The following is a 25027-nucleotide window of genomic DNA, read 5'->3' on the forward strand; positions in this document are numbered from 1 at the left end:
TATTGCCTGTGGACATGAAAGAGGAGCCAGTGCTGTTGATTTCAGTGTGCAAATAGAATTTTGTGTGGTTTTCTTCAGTAAAAAACATTCTACCCTGCGGTTATTGATATATTCATGTTATTTTTATTGTCAGTGAAATAAGATTTCACCATATTACTACTGATGGCCAAATCCTCTGAAGATGAATTTCCTGCAGGCGAAATCATGTCCTATTAGTGACTTCAACTTGCATATTCTGAACTTCTGGAGCCCACTTGCTTTAAGTGCCAGAGAACCAAGTAACTCTTTGCATTCCTTAAAAATAATAACTTTTTCAAAGGCCAGCTTAGAATTCTATAGATAGATCATGCTTCGTTAACTCTCTTAGCCACTGTAGCATTTGGTATTTTGTTCAAATGAAATCACTCCAGAAGCAACTAGTTCATATTCCTAAGGCAAGTTTTCTCATCCTCAACACTGCATTTTGGACCAGATCATTTTTTGTGTGGGAGCTGTCCTGTGCATTGTAGAATGTTTAGCAAAATCTCAGACCTCTATCCACTGGATAGCAGTAACGACCCACCCACACACTTGTGACAACCAAAAATGTCTCCAGATCCTGCCACCAAATGTTCTCCAACAAACAAAATCACTTCTAGTTTAGTACCACTGGACAGAGAGTATAAAAGAAACACTTACCATGCACATAAATGTTATGAGCATTTTAGAAAAAAAACAAATGTGTGTGGGGTATGTGTGTGTGTGTGTGTGTGTGTGTGTGTCTTAAAAGGGTAAACTATTCCCAGGAAAATGATTTAAGAATTCATTCCCAGTTTTCTATAAAAACATTTTCAAGGCATAATCCATATATTATGATATAAAAACATAAAGTCACATATTTAGAATTACCTTAGCTTTGTTATTATGGCTAAAATGTTTCAGTTTTATTTTTCCTGTTCCCCAGTAATGCCTATGCCTAAAGCATCCATTTGGATGGTCTCTCCTTTTTTTAACATCATGATCATGTGGGAGTGTTTCTAAACCCTAACAGTTACATGGCAGGGACTGAGAAGAAGTGGAAAGATTGGGAAACTCATTCTATAATTTTCTCTTATAAAGCCTGGCCTGATACATTTTCTTTAGATATGGTACCTCTAAGTCTGTGATGCAATAGCAATTTTTCTTTTCATGGTTTAAGGAGGGTGTCCTGTCAATTCATCCAGTTTATGTTTGAACTTGGGAAGAGCTTATTTCAGAATATGAGAATTAGAAGAGTCTCTTCTTCCCAGTACATTTTCCATTCTAAATAACTCTCTGACTTGAGTGGCAGTTTTGGAACTTGCTGGCAAAGAAGAAATATCACTCTTGTGTGCCGTATAGGATTAGAGCAAATTAAAAAAATGCATTAAATTTTCCCCCAAGGGCTCCCTTTGTAAGTATCAGTTTAATTGGCTGATTTCTTTATGTTTCTTCTCCCTGTTTTCCCCATAAAATTCCCTGTAAACTCTGCCTGTCAATCCAGTCCTCATTGCCTTCACTTTTAATGCTTCAGTTGCTACATTTTACAAAATAAACCAGCCATGCTCAAGTGAGAGTCATGATTCACTCCATTGGTGGGAGAGGCTGAAACTGGATTTCTCTAACACCAGAGCGTGGTGAATAAGAAAGACTGTGGGGTGATTATGGAATAGCTGTGGGTGGAATGGGGTCATTATAAGCCCCAAGTAAGTCATCTCGTTCACTTCTTCATAAATAAGATCTGTCAAGGCTAAGATCTAAAGGGGGATTTTTAAGTGAAAATCATGATTTTTGTAGAAAAGGACTCTTCCCTAGTTGCTAATACTTTCGCATGCTTAGAAAGCAAGTATTGATGAAACGTCCACTGAACATTTACTAACATGTAATGTTGGCCTCTCTGGGTTCTTACCCATCAGCTTTCTACTGGTTTTGGAACCCATCTTCTATGGTCCCATAATCTTGGCATTGGCCATCCTATACTGAAATCACGACTTATTTCCTTAAGCTTCTTTGCATTCATTCATCCAATTGACCTATGGTTCTTAAGTATTTATTATTTCCTAGGCTCTACTTTAGGCAACAAGGCCAGTGTGTCCTCAGCTTTGTCAAAACTGGCATCTAGAGAGAAAAGGTAGTCAGTAGTCTCCTGTTTAGTCAACTCTACCACCACAACAAAATAGCATTTTTTTAGATGGTTTTAAACAATAAAATTAGGTTTCTCACAGTTCTGGAGGCTCGAAGTTTAAGATCAAGGACTGGCTAACTCATTTCTGGTGAAGATCTGTTCCTGGCCTTCTCACTATGTCCTCACCCAGCCTTTCAGAGAGCAAGTTCTCTAGTGCCCCTTCTTATAAGGACACTAATCCCATCAGATCAGGGCCCCAGCCTGTTGACCTCATCAGTTTCTTCCAGAGAGGTTCCATCTCCAAATATAGACACATTGAAAGGACTCAACATGTGCATTTTGGAGGAACATGAACATTTATTCTATAACATGCATAAAGAAATTTTAAAAAATCACTACTTTAGATGGTGGTAGGAGTGATGGGGAAAAAAAAATCACAGGAGAGGAATAGAGAGCAAAGGTGGTGGAGATAGTGGTTGCTACTTTAGCTACAGACCTCTCTGAAGAAAGGAGATGTGAGACCAATAATGAGAAAGAGGTAGGCTTAGGGAGATTTGTGGAAATAAGCATTGCAGGTAGAGAGAATTATAAGTTTAGTGGCACAAGACAGAAGTAAGAATGACAGAATCATGTGACGAAAGAAGGTCAGTGTGGCTGGAACCTAGCTGGCTGATTTAGAGGGGTAGGAGAAAATACTAGAGAGGTAGGCGGTAGCCTGTTTGTGCTAACCAATACCAGAAATGCAAATTTTGTTTTCACTTCAATGAAGAGCCATTGGGAGATTTTAGGCTGATTAATGTACAGATAAGATACAATTTAAGTGGCTCAGCCGAGAGTCTACGTAATGTTTTAGAGTCTTACCTATCTTTGGTACAAATAGTAAATTATATATATATATATATATATATATATATATATATATATATATATATTTAAGTGGAAGGATGTATATTTGCTTACACAGTAATTGATTTTGTTTGGAAGTCAGGTTTATTAGGTAGAAATTACATAGAGCATATATTCATTCTTTATAGTGTTCATGTCTATGAGTTCTGACAAGTACACATAGAACCACCAGACAATCAAAACAGAATAGCTACATCACTTCCCAAAATTCCCTCATGTGTCTTTAGTTGACTCCATCCCCCAAGCTCAGCCTTTGACTTCTACTGATCTGTATAGTTTCTTTCTTTATAGTTTTGCATTTTTCATGTTGTGATATAAGTGGAATTATAAAATAGAGAGTCTTTTGAGCTGACTTCCTTCATTTAGTGTAATTCACTTAAGTTTCATCATGTTGAATGTATTGGTAGTTATTTCCTTATGGCGTAGTAGTGTTCTACTGAATGGAGGTACCACAGTTTGTTTATCAATTTAGTTGAAGGATGCTTGGCTTGTTTCCCCATTTTGGCAAGTCCAATCAATAAGGCTGCTATAAACATTTGCTTTAAGATTTTGTGTAAATATAAGGTTTCTTCATTTATCTTGAGTTCATATCTACCACTAGGATTGTTGAGTTGTACAGTACGTGTGTGTTTAACTTCATAAGAAACTGGCAACCTGTTTTCCAAAATGACTATACCGTTCTGCATTTCTACCAGCAACAAATGAGAAGCCCACTTTTTCTGAATCTTTGGCAACACTAGGACTGTCTCTTTTCTTTCTTTCTTTTTCTTTCTTTCTTTCTTTCTTTCTTTCTTTCTTTCTTTCTTTCTCTTTCTTTTGTCATTGTAATATGTATGCAGTCAGTATCATTTTTTTTTTAATTGCACAACTATAAACTTAGAGGTCTGATGGGTATGGATAGTAAGGATGTAATATGTAACAGAGTAACTTTTGCAGCTGCGGTTTTTTTTTTTTTTTTTTTTTTTTAACGAAAAGAGTGTGACTTTATAATCAATCCCTGTTGAGAGCTAGATAAAGTAAATTTAAGACTATAGTCTCCCAATCCTTGCTTGAAGGCTTTTATAGACTCTAAGGTTAAAGAATTTCCTCATTAAATCCTGGAAACCTTGAAATCTAGAACTCCTACATTCAGGGGGAGTCTTGTAGAATGCTTCTTTAGAAGGGTAATCCATGAGATTGTCTGTTCAAAATATCAGTGACCTCTGAGGGATGAAGTTTTTGGCCCCGAAATTCCAACCTCAGTGATGCTATTATAAAAAAAAAAAAAAAAAAGTAGCAGTTGATTTTTGCTAAGAGTACAGCTAAGTGAAATAATGATTTTGTTGCCACTAAAACCCATTTTCCTAATCTATCCTCACATCAGTGAAGTAATCCATCAAAAGCATCTTGTTTTTTGTTTTTTGTTTTTTTTTTTCCATTCTGTGGCTGGCCACTCTGGCCTTTCACTTACCAATGAGACAGGAAGGAAGAAACAGGACTTGAAAATCCACTAACGAATTTGAGTGTAAGGTAATGTGTAAACTCTATAAGGTAAAGTGTGAGCAGAGATGGCTGTGTCACTGATTTAAGTACTGAGAAGCTGCCCTTTGAAAGATCTGTAGAAAGACCTGATTTGTGAAACTCTGATCTTGCCCACTATCATTTTATAATTGTTCGATGAAGGGCCCTGAAAGACTCAAAATCTCAGTGCTTTTCAGAGTCTACAGGAGTACATCACAGAACTCCAATATCTCTCTGATTGAATCTAGAAAATATTCCTATCCTCAGCTGGACACAAATCACAAATTGTCTGCTATCTTCTCTTTTCAGGGAGAAAATATTTAGCTCAGTTTTCACATGAGTCCACGGACTTCTTCCTAGCACAAATTATATAGAACTCTCTAGGAGCTGACCCTATTCTCTTGAATGATGAGACAAATGCAATTTGTGTACACATAACATTGGCCACCTTTATAAAGCTTGTTGCTATCATTTTGCCTTTCCCTCAAAGAGCTTTAACATTGCCTTAAAAAAGAAAGAAAGAAAGAAAGAAAGAAAGAAAGAAAGAAAGAAAGAAAGAAAGAAAAACAATGACAAAAAATAATGCCCATGGCTTTCCTCCCCGTTGGTTAAACATACTATTACACTCATCCCGACATCAGAGATTTTGTGCAGCCAATTTTATAAGATGACTCAAAGTTGTCATTTTGTTCAGAACGATTTATTTCTCTTAGTGGCATCAAATGCTATAAATCTCCTGGATGCTCCTGTTCACAGTTGGTGGAAAAACACGAGGGTGGAACTTTGTCTTTCCCAGAGGTGCTTGGTAGCATTTGATTCGAAGCGAGGCATGCAGCAGCTTCATGAATCTTCTTTTTTTGTGTTCTGTTTGCAGATTTTATTCCTCACCGTACAGCATTGCAACCAACCGCATGATTCCACAGACATCTATCACGCCATTCATTGCTGCTTCCCCTGTCTCCACATACCAGGTATGTCCGATTTACCTGCACCCAAGGAGAGGTCTTTCCGGCCAATAATAGATGATATCAAGGCAAAAGGGACACAGTAGAACTTTTTTGTTAATTGTCCTCAAACACATTAGTCACATCTTAATTAAATAATTCTCAAGTTCTAGCCCACACTTTGAAGGGCTCGTTTGCATCTATTTCACGGAATAAGAAAGTCCACCGTGCTCTTCATTCTTCCTGCTGAGTTTTTATGATTATGCTCCTTTCCAGCCAACATTAGTGCAGCCTCCTTGCCACTGAGAATTTACTTTGTTGGTTGTCGGTGATTTGGATCGTCATGTTCCCTACTGTGTCTTCTCTATAAGCACACATCTGGCATACCCCTCACTCACTCCAAGATATTTTATCGTTGTCATCTCATTTTGTCACAGTTGTCCTGTGTGTCCATGCAAAGCTACATGGACAGATGTTAAATCATTTTTCCCAAGAATTAGGGTGGACTCTCAAAGTGGTAAAACATTATTCCTATTTCCTGCTCTTACTTCATTCTCAGTCCCGAAGAGGTCAGAAAAGACCTCACGGGTTCCACATGTTGAAAAACAAAACAAAACAAAACAAAAAAGCCAACATTCAGTGTGTGTCCTAAAGCAGATGATGTAGCCAGTTAATTCTAAGTACACAGGTGGATTTAACGAAGTCATACTTCTCCCTCAAAAAAATACTCCTCGTCTTATTCCTTTGAGTTATCGAATGTGCTATTACTCCCTGCTTCTCTTTACCTCCTATTGTTCTTCAGACAATTCTTCTAATTCTAATTAGACAGCGCCTATAGATGCTACATATAGAGGGTTCCTTGTGTCACTTTTCAAAACTTTGGAGAGAGAGAGAGTGAGAGAGTGTACGTGCGTGCTTGCATGTGTTTCTCTGTATTTTGCAGATGGTGGGGGTGGATGTTTTATGATGGGTAAAACTGTAATGTTGCTGCCTGCTACTAATTCAGTGAAGTTTCACCTTATTCAACCATTGCATACTTCATTTCAGGATGTCCCAACTGTCAGAGCATCAAACTTGAGACTATATACATTTTTTCCTAACTGATCCCCTCTGAAGCAGATCATTTTCATTCTTTTTCTGCACTTACATTCTTGATACATGTTGGTGGATAAATGGAATAGATTTTCATGTGAATTGCATTTGAGGGTCTCAGAGTGAATGATTTCTTAATTGCCTTTTCTTGGGACCCATGAGGCTACGTGCAGGTGCTGTTCCATTTTTGTTCTTCCCGCAGGCCTGCCTGGTTGTAATGTGTGTTTTTGTGTTTTTTTGTGTGTGTTTTTTTTTTTTTTACCCATAAAAAAAAAAAAAAAAAAAAAAAACCTTGGCCTGTGTTTCGGCCAAGACCACCCAATGAGCCCCCATGTAGAGAACTTTGGTGACATGAATAACATATCCACAGAAAAGTGATTTCACTTGGGAGGGCTCATAAGTGGAACTTAACTCTAGCGCCTTTTTCTCCAAAAAAGAATCAGAGCAATTTCCTCTGTTGTTGATTCTCGCCTTTCACCACTTTCTTTTTTCTTTTTCTTTTTTTTGAACCTAAAGTGCATTGGCGATTTTGTTAGTGTGAGCGTATTGAAAATAAAGTGTTCAGGGTTCTTTATGTGACAATCAGCCCTTACAAGCTGACTTTCTCATTTGGCTGACAAGGCACATTTCTAAACATTTGGTTGGCTCAAATTCTCATTTTTATTTGCCATACCAATTACCACGAAAGAAAAAAATCACAAGCTTGCTTAACTTGGGTTTAACCCAAATCATTCCCCCCCAAATTTCCAACTGATCTCTTTAATTTTTCCCCAGCTTTTACCACTTGGACTTATTTCCAAGATGGGATCACTTGAGAATTTTAAATTAGAACGAATGACAGAAAAAGAGGAAGTCTCAGCTGTCAACTCTTCATGACTTACATCTATCCCTGGGAGTTGACCTCTAAGTAGGAGGTCCCTGAGGCTTCCTAAGACTCTAGCCTCTGACACCAAGCTCAGATTATGCTCCAAGGCTGACCTGGGTCCATGCAGGCACTGCAGCCAGTACTGGTGATATAGGAATTTGCTTTATATTTTACTGCATTTCAGGGACCAAATTAATCAGATCTGAGAACTTCCTTTCTATCCTTAGTTCTGAGCTCTAATTAGCTGTACAGTCAGATGGACTCCACTTTCTTATGACCTAGTGTGACTCCACTGAACGCAAGAACCAAGTTCTCTCTGTGATTGCTTTGTGCTAATAAATGCTGTTTGATGCATAGGTCCAGAGTACTTCATGGATGCCTCATCCGCCATACGTTATGCAACCAACAGTAAGTGTTCTCAGTCACCTGAGGCTAAATATTTCTATTATCCAAGTGCAAGCTTTTGTAATGCATAGAAGCTTTGGGGTAAAGCTTTTGTTATATTCCATACCTCTTTCAGGCAGCCATATTTTCCAGATGAAAAGCTGTTCCTGAAATTCTACAAAAGCATGTACAATAGATAGATGGCAGAATTAGAAAGATGAGACAGATGAGAAATGAGACAGAGAGAGAACAAACCTTGGAAGAAGTAGCAGTAAACCTCCTAAGCTGATGTCTACCATTTGTTATGAATGGGAAATTTCTACTTCATGCAGGAATTCTGAACTCTGGACAATTAAATCCATTTATAGGGGGAAAGTCTTCCTGTTTTACTTCTCCTGTTATGCTCTGTTCTCTTTGGATGCAGTTTGATGTGCTCTGGGTGTAGTTTTCAGTATTATGGCCAAGCATTGACTCAAAGCAATATATTTGAGACATTAGATAGTTGCATACTAATAGATAAAAATATATATGTATATATAGCAAGGTTGCTAGATACTTTTTTTAGGTTAACTAATTAGAGCCATTCTCTTCTTCTTAAGTGGAAAAATCTCTTCTAAAAATATTTAAACTCTATTTTCTACTTACTACATTTCCCATTTTGTGGCACGATATTATATAAATCCCAAGAGAAAATAGTACATATCTCATTAGAATCTAGACTGAAGGCTAATTATTCCATTTATCTTTGTCTAAGTCTTCCAGGTTTTCTAGCTCTGTAGAATTATAAGATAGAGGAAGTAGGAGGTAGAGCACTAGACAGAAGGTGATGTGACAAGGTCTGTGACATACTCTCCTGGACATGCTTTCATCTGTGCCTTTGTTTCCTTTTCTGTCACTATATTAATGGGACTATTGGAAGGATTGAGAGCATATGTGAAAATAATTTTTAAAGTATGACATGCTATACATTATTATTGATATTTTCCTTCTTAATATGGAATGTATTAGTTGTACAAAGAAAAAGCAATAATACATTTTAGCCCATTTAAAAGTTTAATATCAATAAAGTATCACACATTAAAGACCACAGAACTAAATTCAGAGACATCATTTCTTGGAGTCAAAGGATCATAGCACCTCCTTTTTATATTTGAGCTTTGTCAATTTAAAAAAAAATAAGGAACACTCTGCATTGCTCTTAGTGTGTTGAGTTTGTTTTTTAATTAAAAAATAAAATATATATTGCTTAGTATAGCAGAACTTTAGACCATATTTTTCAAATTCCTCTATTCTTATTTACACACCTTGGGGCTTCCTGAGTCCACCTGGTCTAAGTTCTGTAAATTATACCAACGTACAATGAATCCAGGTTACTCTTTCATATCCAACTCACGAGATAAAATACAATATACACTTCCAGACTAACAGACTAATATATAGCACAGTCTGAGCCAACACAGGGAAAGGGAATTTCGGCCAAGTTCTAAAGTGGAGACTTTCTAGAAGGAAGCAACTACCTTATAAAAAAAATAGTATCTTCATCTACAGAGTACGAATACTAACTTAGTCCTCAAACCTGAGGTGATGGATCACCTCATTGTGGCCAAAGGGAATGCACATCTGTCAAAATCCAAATATTCTCCCAGATGTCAAAATATGTAAGATACTACCAGTATTTCTAGAACTGTGATCAGAAAGGAAGATGTTTGCGTGTGTCTTTAATTCAGCTGTCACTCAAGACATTAGCAAAATTTTATTCCTCTTATCCTCCATTCCAGCATGGCTTCAGCCCCATTTTTGGGTGTATTATTTCTCATACATGTTCTTCCAGCAAGAGCTGTGTGTGGGTCTGTGTGTGTGTGTGAATTTATCACCTCGGATATTCCTTGCTGTGGCTACTGCTCACTGATATCTTATCACTTCCCGTGACTAGACAGTGCATCATGTTTGAGTCTAGGTTACTCGGTTTAAAATATAATATTTGTGGCTGGGGAGATTCCTGGAAAAAGGAGTGCCTGGGCCACCCACCACTTTGTTGTCTTTAACATGGAGGAATTGGCTAAACAGTGTCATGGAAACAGAGTTTGTGCCATCAATCTTTTCCCTGTAACAGTCTCGCTAGTTGTCTATATTGCATAAATAACCAAAATGGGAGTTAAAGTAATCACTGTACGATTAATAAATACAAAATAACTAATAAATGATAAAATACAAAAATACTTAAGCAATGTAAAGCAGATAAAACAACTACCTGGGTCTGAGAAGAATGAATGAGTAACATGATGATTAATAGCCTGAGTAGTTGGTTAGGCTCTTTGAGATAGGAAACCTTTCTCTGTCATGGAACTCTGGGCAATTAAACTTTCTGAGTCACAGTTTCCTCCTCTGTAATGCAGGCTGACTAATGCCTAAATAATTATGCACTTTACTCATTAAAGGAAAGAAGGTATTAAAGCTCCTAAAATTGAGACTGGCAAATAGCAAGCACTCAGCAAATTACTATTATTATTATTTAGTTATATGAGTACACTGAACATTATACTTGAGATTAGCCCAATTATAGAAAATGAGAGTTGGTATAGAAGAAAGTTGAGAATAAGCAATAATCACCAGTTTCTACCACATTCATATTATTTATTTAACTTACTTTGCTAATGAGTTTTTGGAGACTTCCTTATGGCTATAATAAGACAAATTGATTGGTACATTTTTCCTTTACTTACTAAACCATTCAATACCTAAGCCAGGAAAAAAAGGCCTATTGGATACCTCCTTTATGTTAGTAACTGGAACCTACTTTACAAATAAATTCAAGGTGTCACTATCTACATATCTCAAAGACATTGCCCATAATTCTGATTTGCTTACACCTGTTCTCCTCTTTCATGTTTTCTTTACCGCCATTTTGAGAAAATCTCATATATAAGCTCCAAGTATAAATATGTTTCTCCCCCATTACTGTGAATTCACACTGACCCCTGCACTGGAGTCAGAAGCCCTTCAGGCTTGATGCAAAGGACTCCAAGGTATCAAGTAGGCTTGTATCCGAAGAGACTTCCAGGAGGTGTTAAATTAGAACACTGCGCCTCTAGTCTTTACCAGGGTAGATGAATGGTTAACATGGGGGTGGGGAGAGGAGACAGGTAGTGATTAGCAGGAGAGAAATGAGATGATGCGAAGAAGGACAAGAAGTAAGCAGGGGACAAGAGAACACACAGAATAAGCATAAAGTTAGCGTTTGCCATTTAAGTTTGTTTCTTTAGAGATTTAATTTTCTAAGTTGAGTTGTATTATACTTTCTTGTAGATTTAGAAAAAGTTTCTGAGAGGCCTTACTCTTCCTTCCTTCCTTCCTTCCTTCCTTCCTTCCTTCCTTCCTTCCTTCCTTCCTTCTTTCTTTTTTCTTTCCCACTTTATTTCTTTCTTTTGAGAAGGAGAGAAGGTGGGGAGGGGCAGAGGGAGAGGAAGAAAGAGAGAGAATCTAAGCAGGCTACACACCCAGTGCTGAGCCCCATATGACACTCCATCTCAGGACCCTGAACTGAAATCAAGAGTCCTACACTTAACTGACTGAGCCACCCAAGCACCCTGAGGGACTTTTACTCTTAAGGGAGAGGGAATAAAACCTCCCTGACTGCGTTATAACGATCATCCTGGTATCTGTGCAAGAAAACCGTTCTCGGTCAGTTAGTGGACTCTGGGACCTTATTGGGTCCCCTGGAAAGTTGTCAGACCCCACTTAGGACAGCAAGATCATTTCTGTTCACACTATGTCATTGTTCCCTGAACAGACACAGGGGAGAGAAAGCTCACGAATTTAGACTCACTTTGTGCTGTGAGGAAGTAAAAATGCTGACTTTGTCAGTGCAACTTCTCAGTGCAGGCTTCTGTACTGTACTTTGAAATACCCCATCACACTGACAGAATTTTAATAGATGATGGATTGCACCAAATATCTCCTCTGCATAGCATTATGTTACATTGGAATTTTATATGAAGGCACAATTGAAACTCATGTGTTGCAATACATTGGATATTTTGTTAAATCTGTGCTGACAAAGTGAAGCGATGATAGTTCCCAAGAAGAAGCATGGTCCTATTCCCTTAAATTGTATTTAGGCTCATTTGAATCATAAATCTTTTGTTCTTCATATGGTTAGCATTATATTATCTCAAGGAGAAAGGTCAGCTTTCATTTTTACTTAATTACAAATTGGTTATCTAATTACAGTAGCCTAAGAAATGCAAGATGCCCTATTGAATCATTGGATGGTTTGTTTTCATGCATGGCTAAATTATGACTTTTATGATTAATAAGCTTTAAGTTTATAGCTAAAGAGTAAATATAAACTCCTGGTCTACAACAAGGCTGTTCAGGAAAGCTCCAGAATATTTGATTTGGTCATTCCTTATCAGCAAACAGACAACACCTAAGGCTCAGTTTTAGAGGTTGTATCCTACAAATTTATAGGTGTGTTTTCTGTAAAAGCACATCACCTAAAGTGGAAAGAATATTGAAATTATTTGAATACTATTTAGAAAGCAAGGTTTTCAGATATAATCCTTTTACTCCAGCTGAACAAAAATCCCAAATCTCATAGTTTCATTACCAAAGTAATAAAGTCAAAATGCTTTGGCTATCAAAGGAGTTAACTTGGTAAACATATATCTACAGGCCAAATCTTTGTTTTAACTACATATCAAAAACAAAAAGTCAGTGACTCTAACCCATTTATGCTCTTTCTACTGGAAGAGAATTCAAACGAGTGACAATAACCTTAGGAGGAGCATCTTCTTGAGAACATCACCTTCTTTTAGGGGTGCCTGGGTGGCTCAGTCATTAAGCATCTGCCTCCAGCTCATGTCATGATCCCATGGTCCTGGGATCGAGCCCTGCACCAGGTTCTCTGCTTAGCGGGGAATCTGTTTGTCCCTCTCCCACTCCCCCTGCTTGTGTTCCCTCTCTCACTGTCTCTCTCTGTCAAATAAGTGAACAAAAATTAAAAAAAAAAAAAAAAGTCACCTCCTGGGGCACCTGCCTGGCTCAGTGGGTTAAGCCTCTGTCTTGGGCTCAGGTCATGATCTCAGGGTCCTTGGATGGAGCCCCACATCAGGCTCTCTGCTCGGCGGGGATCCTGCTCCCCCCTCCTCTTTCTGCCTGCCTCTCTGCCTACTTGTGATCTCTCTCAAATAAATAAATAAAATCTAAAAAAAAAATCACCTCCTTTTAAATATAATACTGGGATAAAGTGAATATGAACAAAACCCTTCCATAGGAAGTCTCTTAGACCTTAACTACTATTTAAAAAAAATGCTGGTTTTCATTATTTAATGAAAGCATTAATGTAACTTCAGAATTCAGAAGTAAGTTTTTAATAACAACCTAAAAATAACCATTAAACAATGAAACTTAAGACTCATAATTCATCAGTGCATAGAGCATAAAGGTCTTTTCACTCAGGACCCCTTCACTTACCAATTCTACTCTCCAGAAATAAACCTAGTAAATAAATTTTTATGTAACCATCCAGTCCGTTTTTTATGCATATGAAGTCTGTATGTATTTGTATATAAATGTGTATGTATTTTTAACATCTATACAAGATCATTCTACAAGTATTGTATTGCAACTTGCTTTACTTTTTCCCAATAAAAGAATGTACTGGATGTCATTGCATGAGTCACATGTAGATCTATGTCAATTTTTTTTAACCACTTCATAATATGCCATTATATAAATGCACCAAAAGGCATTTAACCAATTTTCTATCCACAGTTCTTTAAGTTGCTTCTAGTGCTTGCTCATAATCTCAAGACTGTAATATTGAACACTTGTGAGAAAATATCTGTAGGATAAATTGCTGGTAGAAAAAGTATGTGTGTTTTAAGATTTGATACACATTATTCTCAAATTACATTTCAAGTGAGAGTGTCTATTTTTCCATGGCCTCAATTAACACTGGGCATTCTCAAGTTTCAAATATTTTGTTAATGTGATAAATAGTGAATAGTACTTTGCTGATGTTTTACTAGTATTTCTCTGAGTCCTAGAGAGGTTGAGTTGCTTTTCATGTTTATTGACTAAATTTTTTTCCCTTGGGAGCTCCAAGCTCATGTGCTTTGCTCATTTCTCTTTCGGGGTATCAATCCCCTATTTTTAAAAGACGATGCAATTAGCCAGCTAACATTGTCATAGACAATTTAGATATTTTCTGTGTGCTTTTAATTTAATGTTTTGGTGTTTATCATGCAGAACTTTAGTATTTAGTATTATGTGTTTAGGATTGCCAATTTTCTGCTTGAGAGCAAGGATCACCAAACTTTTTCTGTGAAGATCCAAACATAAATATTGTCAGTTTTGTGAGTTGTATGGTCTCTTTCACACCTAGGCATTGCTATGGTTGTAGAGTGAAAGCAGACATAGACAATACGTAAATGAATTGGCATGGCTGAGTTTCAAGAAACTTTATTTCCAGAAATAGGTGAGGGCCACATTTGGTTTATAGGTTGTCATTTGCCAGCCCCTGCTTTAGAGCATCTGGGTTCCCATGTAAAATACCTTATTAAATATAAGAATTAAAACCCCATAGGTTAAAAATAAATAGTAAAGCACCCTATGTCTTTGTTTGTTTAGTGATTTTTTGTTACTTTTTTTTTCATTTATTTATTTTCAGCATAACAGTATCATTATTTTTTTCACCACACCCAGTGCTCCATGCAATCCGTGCCCTCTATAATACCCACCAACTGGTACCCTGACCTCCCACCCTCCCTGCCACTTCAAACAATCTGAGGGGTTTGAAGGTTTTGTTACTTTTTTATTTAATACCTTTAAAAAAATTGAGATATATTGACATAAAACAATGTATCAGCATATGTTTATTATTATGTTTATACTAAGTATTATTTTCAAGTTTTGTGACTTTTGGAGTTTATTTTGCAATATGGTATGAGATTATCATCCAAATTTTTTCCCTAAATGAGTAACTAATTGTCATTAACAACTTCTGCTATGTAAATCATCTATATTTTCTCTACTGATATAAAACTTTATTCCAATTTTTATCATATAATAACTGCTTTATATCTTTGATATATTTCTGGAATCAATTCTATTCTGTGGACCTATTTTCTGACCATTATTTTAGTACTTTAATTATTATTTTATAATACTTATATATTAGACAGGACTTAATCCCCAACATTATTTTTTTGTTGTTTCACAAGAATTTTTCTAGCTATTTTATATTTCCAAATTAACTTTAGTACCAGTTTGTCAAGTTAAAAAATATCCACTAAATTTTTGATCAAGATCACTTTGAATTTATATATTAACTAATGGGAAATATAAAAATATGACATATATACAATGAATTTTTCTAAGGAAAAAAAATAATTCTTTCCATTTACTCCAGATTTTTTACTTTCTCCCCTAGCTCTTTTGAGGTATCATTGACAAATAAAATTGTGAGATATTTAAAGTGAGTGTTGTTGCGGTTTGATACATATATGCATTATGGAAGGATTTCCACTATTTAGGTAATTGACATACCCATTAACCCATGTATTTAACTTTTGTGTATGTATGTTAGAGAGAGAACATTTAAGTTTCATTTTCTTAGCAAATTTCAATAATATAATACAGTGTCATTAACTATAGTCATCATGATATACTTAGATCCTCAGACTTCATTCATCCTACCTGTACCAATATTCAGCTGAATATTTGTACCCTTTCACCAACCTCTCTCTATTTTCCCCAACCCTCCCAAACCCTGGCAAACACTGCTTTTCTATTCTATGTTTCTGAGTTTGGGTTGATTGACTGATTGATTGATTGATTGACTGATGTATTTATTCATTTTAGACTTCACATATAAGTGATACCATGCAATATTTGCCTTTCTATGTCAGGCTTATTTCTCTTAGTATAATGCCCTCAAAGTCCATCTATGTTGTCATAAATAGCAGGATTCCCTTCCTTCTTATGGTTGAATAATATTCCATTATATGTATATGCAACATCTTTACACATTCATCCATAGACAGACACTTGGATTGTTTCCATATGTTGGCTGTTGTGATGTTGTGGAACACTGTAGTGAACATGGGAGTGCAGACATCTCTTTGGGATCCTGATTTCATTTTCTTGAATATATACTCATAGGTGAGATTCCTGGACCATATGCAGTTCTAATTTTTATTTTTTGAGGAATCTTCATACTTTTTCCATAGTGGTTGCATCAATTTACTTTTTCCATCAATGGGGCACAAGGGTTTCCTTTCTCTACATTCTCACTAACATTTATTATCTCGTGTTTTTCATCATAGTCATTCTGACAGGAATGAATTGATATCTCATTATGTTTTGATATGCATTTCCCTGATGATTAGAGATGTCAGACACCTTCTCATGTGCCTCCTGGACATTTGTCTTCTTCCGTGGAAAAAATTTTCATTCAGTTGTTCTGCCCATTTTAAAAATCAGATTATTTGGTTTTTTACTATTGAGTTGTATGTATGAGTTCTTTATGTATTTTGGATATTAATCCCTTATCAGATATAAAATTTATAAGTAGTTTTCCCCATTCTATAAGTTGCCTTTTCACTTTGTTGATGGTTTCCTTTTTTGTGCAGAAGTTTTTTAGTCTGATGGAATCCTACTTGTTTTTTTTTTTTGCTTTTGTGCCTCTATTTTGGTGTCATATCCAAAATTCATCCAGGACCAAGGTCAGGTAGCTTACCCATGTTTTCTTCTAAGAGTTTTATAGTTTCAGGTCTTCTGTTCAAGTCTTAATCCAATTTGGGTTGATTTTTGTGTATGGTATAAGATAGGGTTGCAGTGTTTTGTTTTTGTTTTTGTTTTTGTTTTTGCTTTTGCATGTGACTATCCAATTTTCACACCGTTGTTTATTGAAGATAATTGACCATATAGTGACAGGTTTATTCCTGCATTCTCTATCCTGTTCTATTGGTCTATGTGTCTCTTTTTATGCCAATCTTATACTGTTTTAATAACTATAGCTTTTAAATATAATTTGAAATAAAGAAGTGTACGTTTACAGATTTTTTTCTTTTTTCTTTTGCTTTGGCTATTCAGGGTCCTTTGTGTTTCTGTACAAATTTTAGGATTTAGCTCTATTTCTATGATAAATGCTATTGGGATTTTGATAGGGAATTCATAGAATCTGTAGATTGTTTTCAGAAATATGGGCATTTTAACAATATTAATTCTTCCAATTAGTGATCATGGAATATCATGCCATTTTTTTGTGTCTTCTCCAATCTATTTCATCCCTGGTTAAATTTATTCCTAGGTAAAATTATTATTTTTGATGAAATTGTAAGATGGAACTGTTTTCTTAATTTCTCTTTCTCATAGTTTGTTGTTGGTGTATAGAAATGCAACTGATCTTTGTATATTGATTTTGTATACTGCAACTTTACTGAATTTGTTTATTTGTCCTAACAGTTTTTGGTAGAGTCTTTAGAGTAATATATATATAATATCAAGCTATCAGCAAATAGTTTTACATCTTCCTTTCTAATTTGGATGCCTTTTATTTCTTTTTCTTGCCTAATTGCTCTAGCTAGGACTTTCAGTACTATGTTGAATAAAAATGATGAGAGTGAGCATTCTTTTCTTATTCCTGATCTTAGAAGAAAAGCTTTCAGCTTTCACTGTTAAGTACCATGTTAGCTGTGGCTTTCTAATGTATGGTTTTTATTATGTTAAGGTACATTTACTCTATACCTCATTTGTTGAGAGCTTTTTTTTTTTTTAATTTTTATATTTTTTTTTTAAGATTTTTTTTTTTTTTTATTAATTTGACAGAGAGAAATCACAAGTAGACGGAGAGGCAGCCAGAGAGAGAGAGAGAGGGAAGCAGGCTCTCTGCTCAGCAGAGAGCCCGATGCGGGACTCGATCCCAGGACTCTGAGATCATGACCTGAGCCGAAGGCAGCGGCTTAACCCACTGAGCCACCCAGGCGCCCATGTTGAGAGCTTTTATCACGAGTGGATGTTAAGTTTTATCAAATACTTTTTCTGCATCTGTTGATGCAGGTGAGGTGATCATCTGATTTTGATCTTTATTTTGTTAATGTATCACATCAATTAATTTGCAAATGTTGAACCATTCTTATGATTGCATCCCTGAAATACATTCCACTTGATCATGGTGTATGATCCTTTTAATATATTGTTGGATTTGGTTACTATATTAAGAATTTTGTAATCTGAGTTCATCAGGGATATGGTCTATATTTTCTTTTCTTATAATGTCCTTATCAGCCATATGTCCCCAGAGTAATGCTGGCATTGTAAAGTGAGTTTGGAAGTACTCCTTCGTCTTTTCTTTTTTGGAAGAGTTTGGGAAAGTTTGGTATTCTTTAAATGTGTTGCAGAATTCCCAAGTAAATAATATGGTCCTGGACTTTTGTTTGTTAGGAGGTTTTGATTACTGATTCAATCTCCTTACTAGTAGTTGGTCATTCAGATTTTCTATTTCTTCATGATTCAGTCTTCATAGGTTGAATATTTCTAGGAATTTATAATTTCTTTTAGGTTGTCCAATGTTTTTGGTGTGAAGTTGATCAGAGTAGTCTTATGATTCTTTGTATTTGCGTGGTATCAATTTTAATGTTTTCCTCTTTCATTTCTAATTTTATTTGAGTTCTCTCTTTTTTTTTTTCTTAAAGATTTTATTTATTTATTTGACAGAGATCATCAATAGGCAGAGAGGCAGGCAGAGAGAGAGGAGGAGGAAGCAGGCTCCCTGCTGAGCAGAGAGCCCGATGTGGGACTCAATCCCAGGACCCTGAGATCATGACCGGAGCCGAAGGCAGCGGCTTAACCCACTGAGCCATCCAGGCGCCCTATAGCTATTTTTCTAAATTTTTCTATTATTTCCAGTAGACCATTTCATTGATTCTCAGGTTTACCAGGCTATCAAAATAATTTCATTTCCTACCTCATTTCAGTTTTTTTATGTCTCACAATCCTTTTTCTCACCCAGTTGTATTGCAGCATGTTCTTTGATTGATTCTTTATCTTAATGAGAATGCCACTACAAAGTGTTTTTTTTATGTAAATATTGAAATTCATCAAAGTTTTTTGAGAAAATATTGAGTTTTTAAAATTATTTAATCAATTTCACTTTATTAATGTATTTGTTATTAATTATATTGAACTAATTTCAGTAAATATTTCTTAAGGTGGAACCATTCTACAACAGAGTTATTTTGGTTGTGATGAAGCTGTCTTAGAACCATACTTCTCAATTATATTTATTATTACTTCATTTATTATTTTGGCATCAGTCTTTACTAATGAAATTATTAAATATTATTATCTTTTAGGTGTACTATTTTTGTTACATTTGAAAGTCAGAATTATACAGGCTTTATAATAATAATTTGAAAGGATTCCATTTTTCTAAATTCTAGAACAATTTTAAATATCATTATATATAGCTACTTTTAAAGATTTAAAAGAAGTCAAATGTGACACTATCTTGAATTTTGGGAAAAGACTCATTTATTCTACCAAACCAATTAAAAAAATAATTTATTGCTCTTATCAGACATGTTCTTTGGAGACTAAAACTATAATGCATTTAGGGCTTATGAACATGAATAATCATGAAGTGCCCTATCAGATTGTTACATAGTTGACAGTTTAGTTGCTAAATGATCAAAACAATTGTATTTTGAATTGGCATGGTCTTAATCAAATTGACATTGTTAGCTATTCCATGACCAGTTGTAGATCTTTAAGGACATACATATCTTAAATTAAATATTATAAAAATTAAAAGTAATCAATCACCAATAGTGTCATAAGAAATTTTCAGACATTAGCATGTTGCAGATCAATAACTTATGATTTTTAAGAATATATGAAGTTTTTATATGACCCTAATTGTGGTGAAATTCGAAGAATACTTTCCTGAATGTCCACTTGATTAAGTTTTTCTTTTACTGGGCCCTACCTGTACCATTCATTAGCCCTGTGTTTTAGGAAACAGAGAGCCTTGAATTCAATGAGAAAAAAATCAACAAATGGTAACAAATATTCCTAAGCATCGAACACGTACAGAATATTCTTTTAGGTATTTTTGGAAATGATGGAGGAGAAGAAGAAATAATTCATCCTAAGGCATATAATCTAATTGTGGATCTAAGTTCTATATATGTAGAGTGATATAATTAAAAATCTGTGAGTCATAGGGTAGCTCTATTTTTAACTTCTCAAGGAACCTCCATGATGTTTTCCAGAGTGGCTGTAACAGCTTGAATTCCCACCAACAGTTTAAGAGGGTTCTGGGTATTATACACAACTGATGAATCATTGAACCTTATATCAAAACTAATGATGTACTCTATGTAGGCTAATTGAATTTAAATTTTTAAAAACATCTGCAGCAGAAAAGGTATTAAGGTTAGCAGTTATAGAAAACTGAAAATGACAGTTAAGGACAGGGAGTAACTAAGACATAAACATATATTTAAAGGATGGATGGTGGTATGGGATTGAAGGAAAAGAAAGAGGGCATTTCAGGTGAAAATACACACAATAGAACTGCCCTATGACCCAGCAATTGCACTATTGGGTATTTACCCTAAAGATACAAACGTAGTGATCCAAAGGGGCACGTGCACCCGAATGTTTATAGCAGCAATGTCCACAATAGCCAAACTATGGAAAGAACCTAGATGTCCATCAACAGATGAATGGATCAAGAAGATGTGGTATATATACACAATGGAATACTATGCAGCCATCAAAAGAAATGAAATCTTGCCATTTGCGACAACATGGATGGAACTAGAGCGTATCATGCTTAGCGAAATAAGTCAAGCAGAGAAAGACAACTATCATATGATCTCCCTGATATGAGGAAGTGGTGATGCAACATGGAGGCTTAAGTGGGTAGGAGAAGAATAAATGAAACAAGATGGAATTGGGAGGGAGACAAACCATAAGTGACTCTTAATCTCACAAAACAAACTGAGGGTTGCTGGGGGGAGGGGGTTTGGGAGAAGGGGGTGGGATTATGGACATTGGGGAGGGTATATGCTTTGGTGAGTGCTGTGAAGTGTGTAAACCTGGTGATTCACAGACCTGTACCCCGGGGATAAAAATATATGTTTATAAAAAATAAAAAATTAGGGCGCCTGGGTGGCTCAGTGGGTTAAGCCGCTGCCTTCGGCTCAGGTCATGATCTCAGGGTCCTGGGATCGAGTCCCGCATCGGGCTCTCTGCTCAGCAGGGAGCCTGCTTCCTCCTCTCTCTCTCTGCCTGCCGCTCTGCCTACTTGTAATCTCTCTCTGTCAAATAAATAAATAAAATCTTTAAAAAAAAAAAATAAAAAAATAAAAAATTAAAAAAAAAAAAAAGAAAAAGAAAATACACACAAAAATATTGGGGGGTGAGTTTCAAGTTATTCCAAAGGGCCAAGAGGCAGATGGCTTGCATTAAGTGAAGTGTTTATATTAAGGAATAAGGGAAAGATTTGATTGGAAAGGTAAATTATAGTCTATTGAAGAATAAATTTTTATTAGTCAGTCTGGCACATTTTATTACACATTTTTATTAGCTTTATGGCCCTTGTGCTATTGTCTAGAGTTTAGGTTTACTTTGGAGAAAGGCTAAATTATATCACTGAGGTATGTTAAACAGTCATAATTTCCAGTGAAGTAATGGATGAATCAATCAATCACGAATGGAAATAAACTTTTTTTTTTTTTTTGCATTCTAAAGCTGTCATTATACAAAGACTCTGTACATAAAGTCCTTCTCTATCCGCAGAAATAATTTTGAAGGTAATGGTTCTCTTTCAAGTAGAGTTTCTGGAAACTTCTTGGAGAGAACATTACCTGATAGCCAATATCTCTGCCTCCCATGCACAAAGGTGGCTCGAATAAATGATGAATCCAGAAGCATTTGAAATCCAAATGTGTGCTTATGACCTGTCTTTTGGCATATGGTATTCTATTATTTTACTATCGGCCTTTAAAAGGAAATAATAGTTTGTGGAATAATGTATTACTTTTTTAGAACTGCAGTCCCAGCATTCTGAACGTGAGACTGACACAGCTGCTAAGAGAAAAAGTTTCAATCGGGCATGACCCCAATGTGTCCTTAGACAGTACTTAGAATTTCTTCATCACTGCATCATCAGAAATCCAGAATTTGCCAGTTCCCTTGTAAGAATACTAACAACATTACGTCCTTAATAGCTATTAAGCATATTAAATATAATTAAACGAAACCACAACGTTAAGTATCTAATCTGGTGATGGCTTATTTTCTATGGATTATTTCTAGAGAAAATAAGCACACAGCTAAAATAAAATCCATGTCAGACTAGATAACAGCAAGTTACCAGGGCAACACAATCATATAGAGATAGGGTAAATCATTTATTTTATAAATGTTGCCAGGGCAACAGAAACTACTTATAAAATCACTGAAGGACTGCGAATAAGGGCATAGTCTTTGGGACTATTTGTTCTTTCATAATACATTGGAATAAAATGTCCATTCATACCCAAAATCTTAGCAGTTACATAAAATAGGTTGATATTCATTAAAAAAATGGCCATGAATGGATTCAAATACTGAAAATATTTTTAAATACCAAAAGATATTATTCATTATTTCTTGCCTCTCAGACTTTTTTGGGATACTATTTTACTTTAAATGTTAACCTTAGCTAGAACCTAAGAAGCTAGTTATTTCTATCTCAGTGCTATATTTGTAATTTAGGGTCATTATTAACAATGTTGATGAGCTTAGATTTTGTTAAGCAACAAATGAGAATGTGCCAGAGTTGGGGGTGGTACATATATGAAGATGATCTAATCAGGTGTACTTTGGGAAAAATTATTTTAGCTTTGGTAACAAATGTCAAAGATGTCAATTTATAGTAATATAAATGTCAAATGTCAATGTACAGTAATATTTTTTAAAATACTAAAACAAATACCAGTAAAGTGCCTCAAACTTTTTTTTTCTTCTGCTGAAGAGGAATATTTATCAAAAGTAGGGCTTAAATTTACATTTTACATTCATGTCTTTAGTTTTATTGATTGTTTTCTTCGCTATGAAGAAGCTTTTTAGGGGCACCTGGGTGGCTCAATGGGTTAAGCCTCTGCCTTCAGTTCAGGTCATGATCTCGGGGTGGTGGGATCGAGGCCTGCAGCAGGCTCTCTGCTCAGTAGGGAGTCTGCTTGCCCCTCTCTCTCTGCCTGCCTCTCTGCCTACTTGTAATCTCTCTCTCTCTCTCTGTCAAATAAGTAAATAAAATCTTAAAAAAAAAAAAAAGAAGATTTTTATTTTGATGAAGACCCAGTAGCTTATTTTTGCTTTTGTTTCCCTTGCCTCAGAAGACATAACTAGAAAGAAGTTGGTATGGCCTATGTGAAAGAGGTTATTTTCTGTGTTCTTTTCTAGGATTTTTATGGTTTCAGATCTCACATTTAGGTCTTTCATCCATTTTGAATTTATTTTTGTGTTTGGTTCCATTCTCTGCACGTTGATGTCTGGTTTTCCCAACACCATTTGTTGAAGAGACTGTCATTTTCCCCTGGATATTCTTTACTGCTTTGCCAAATATTAATTGACCATATAGTTGTGGTTTTATTTCTGGGTTTTTAACATCACTTGGGTGTCATAAAATAATCATTACAATCACTACACTGGGGTGACTTAAGTCTAGTTCTCTGAGCACCCCAGCTGGAAGTGGGATCTCCACCCTCAGAGAACCCTAAGAATGCTTAATGTCTCATCACTTGAGTGTAGCAAATGCTTCATTTGTTAATCTATTCAAATGATAAAGTAAGAGAGCTGACACTTTAAGAAAAAGTACCAGAACTCTTTTACATGTCTACCTGACACTTTTTTTTTTTTTTTTTTTTTTTTACTGCTATGGAATCACTTTGGAAGACATTTTCCAATGATACCATCTTAGAATAGGAAATTTTAAAAATTTCCTCCTTGGGAATAACTTTAAGAGATAATTTATTAATCATACCAAGAAACCCACAAATTAATCACGCTATATTCACATGAGCAGGTAAATAGATGGATACGTAGATTGATGGACAGATGGAGAGATGAACAATACATAGATAGATAAATAGACAGATTATGGATAGATAGATCGATAATAAATATCTTATCCTGGGGCATATGACTGATTTTTCCTTCCAAGGTAGAGTATAATTTTATTGAGAGTATATCACATAAAATTCACAATATATCTCCCTTTTTACTTTGTCCTTTACACAGAGTACATACAAATAAGTTTGTTGATAGGCTATTCTTCATAGGCTCTTTCTGAACTGGGAAACCTGAAGACACTGCCAGCAGGCAGGTGCTATAAGGATGCTGAGAAAAGTTTCTAAGGGAGGCAAAAGTGTGCATCTTCTTTGAACATAATCCCAACATTTAAGAGCAAGTGGTGTTGATATCAAGTTTGGCTTTGTATATTTGATCCTTGAATCTTGTCATTGACAATAAGGTTGTTAAAAACAACTCAAGAAAATTTCTTTTGCATTCATACTGTAGAATTCAAGTTACTTTTTAGTTGCAGATTTGCCTATATAAGCTGAAACAACTGATTTTTACCAGGTACATATGTTTCCTCATCTCTGCTCTCTCCCACTTTTTGGGAAGTCTGAAAAGGGTTGTCAAGTCCTTGAGCATCCTTTATGAAGCTCCAGAATGCAGTGACTGTAATATGTTTATGCTGCTATTGTCCACAGTTGATCAATGCGGGCAAAAGTAGTGAACGTTATTCTTGCCTTTCTCTTCTCTATCCTCTTTTTGTTGTTAAAAATATGAAAAACTCAGGTCTACTTGTTAGGACAAGCAGTAACCCTTGTTTTACAATGATGTAGGAAAGCACTTTTCATGGATTGAACAAAAGAACAAATTTAGAAACGTACACAATTTGAGATCTGAACAAGTTCAGTTCTTCTATTTCCTGTGTGACCTAATTTTCTACCAGCAATTCTCTTTTTTTTAAATAATGATATTCATTAGAATTAAAAAGAGAGATACACCCCCTTCAGGCCCTAGGAGAATGCCTAATAAGGATTTGTACCTTGCCCACATTTAGAAAGAAGCTGAGATTCCTTATGACTAAAGACATACTCAAAAAACAAACAAACAAACAAACAAACAAAACAGTTAAATTAAGGAAGA

General features: G+C 35.5%; 1 protein-coding gene across 1 annotated transcript in view; it reads left to right on the forward strand.

Moving 5' to 3' along the window:
* Window positions 1-25027, forward strand: part of RBMS3 (RNA binding motif single stranded interacting protein 3) — a gene marked incomplete at its 5' end in the record, with an annotated part of 521563 nt that overhangs the window by 406481 nt on the left and 90055 nt on the right. Inside the window, 2 exons of the mRNA XM_082723921.1 lie at window positions 5403-5499; window positions 7787-7837. Of these exons, the coding sequence (XP_082580047.1) occupies window positions 5403-5499; window positions 7787-7837 (148 nt within the window). The remainder of the gene's footprint in view (window positions 1-5402; window positions 5500-7786; window positions 7838-25027) is intronic.

This window comes from Mustela nivalis (assembly GCF_964662115.1).
Source record: "Mustela nivalis genome assembly, chromosome: 1".
NCBI classification, from domain to species: Eukaryota; Metazoa; Chordata; class Mammalia; order Carnivora; family Mustelidae; genus Mustela; species Mustela nivalis.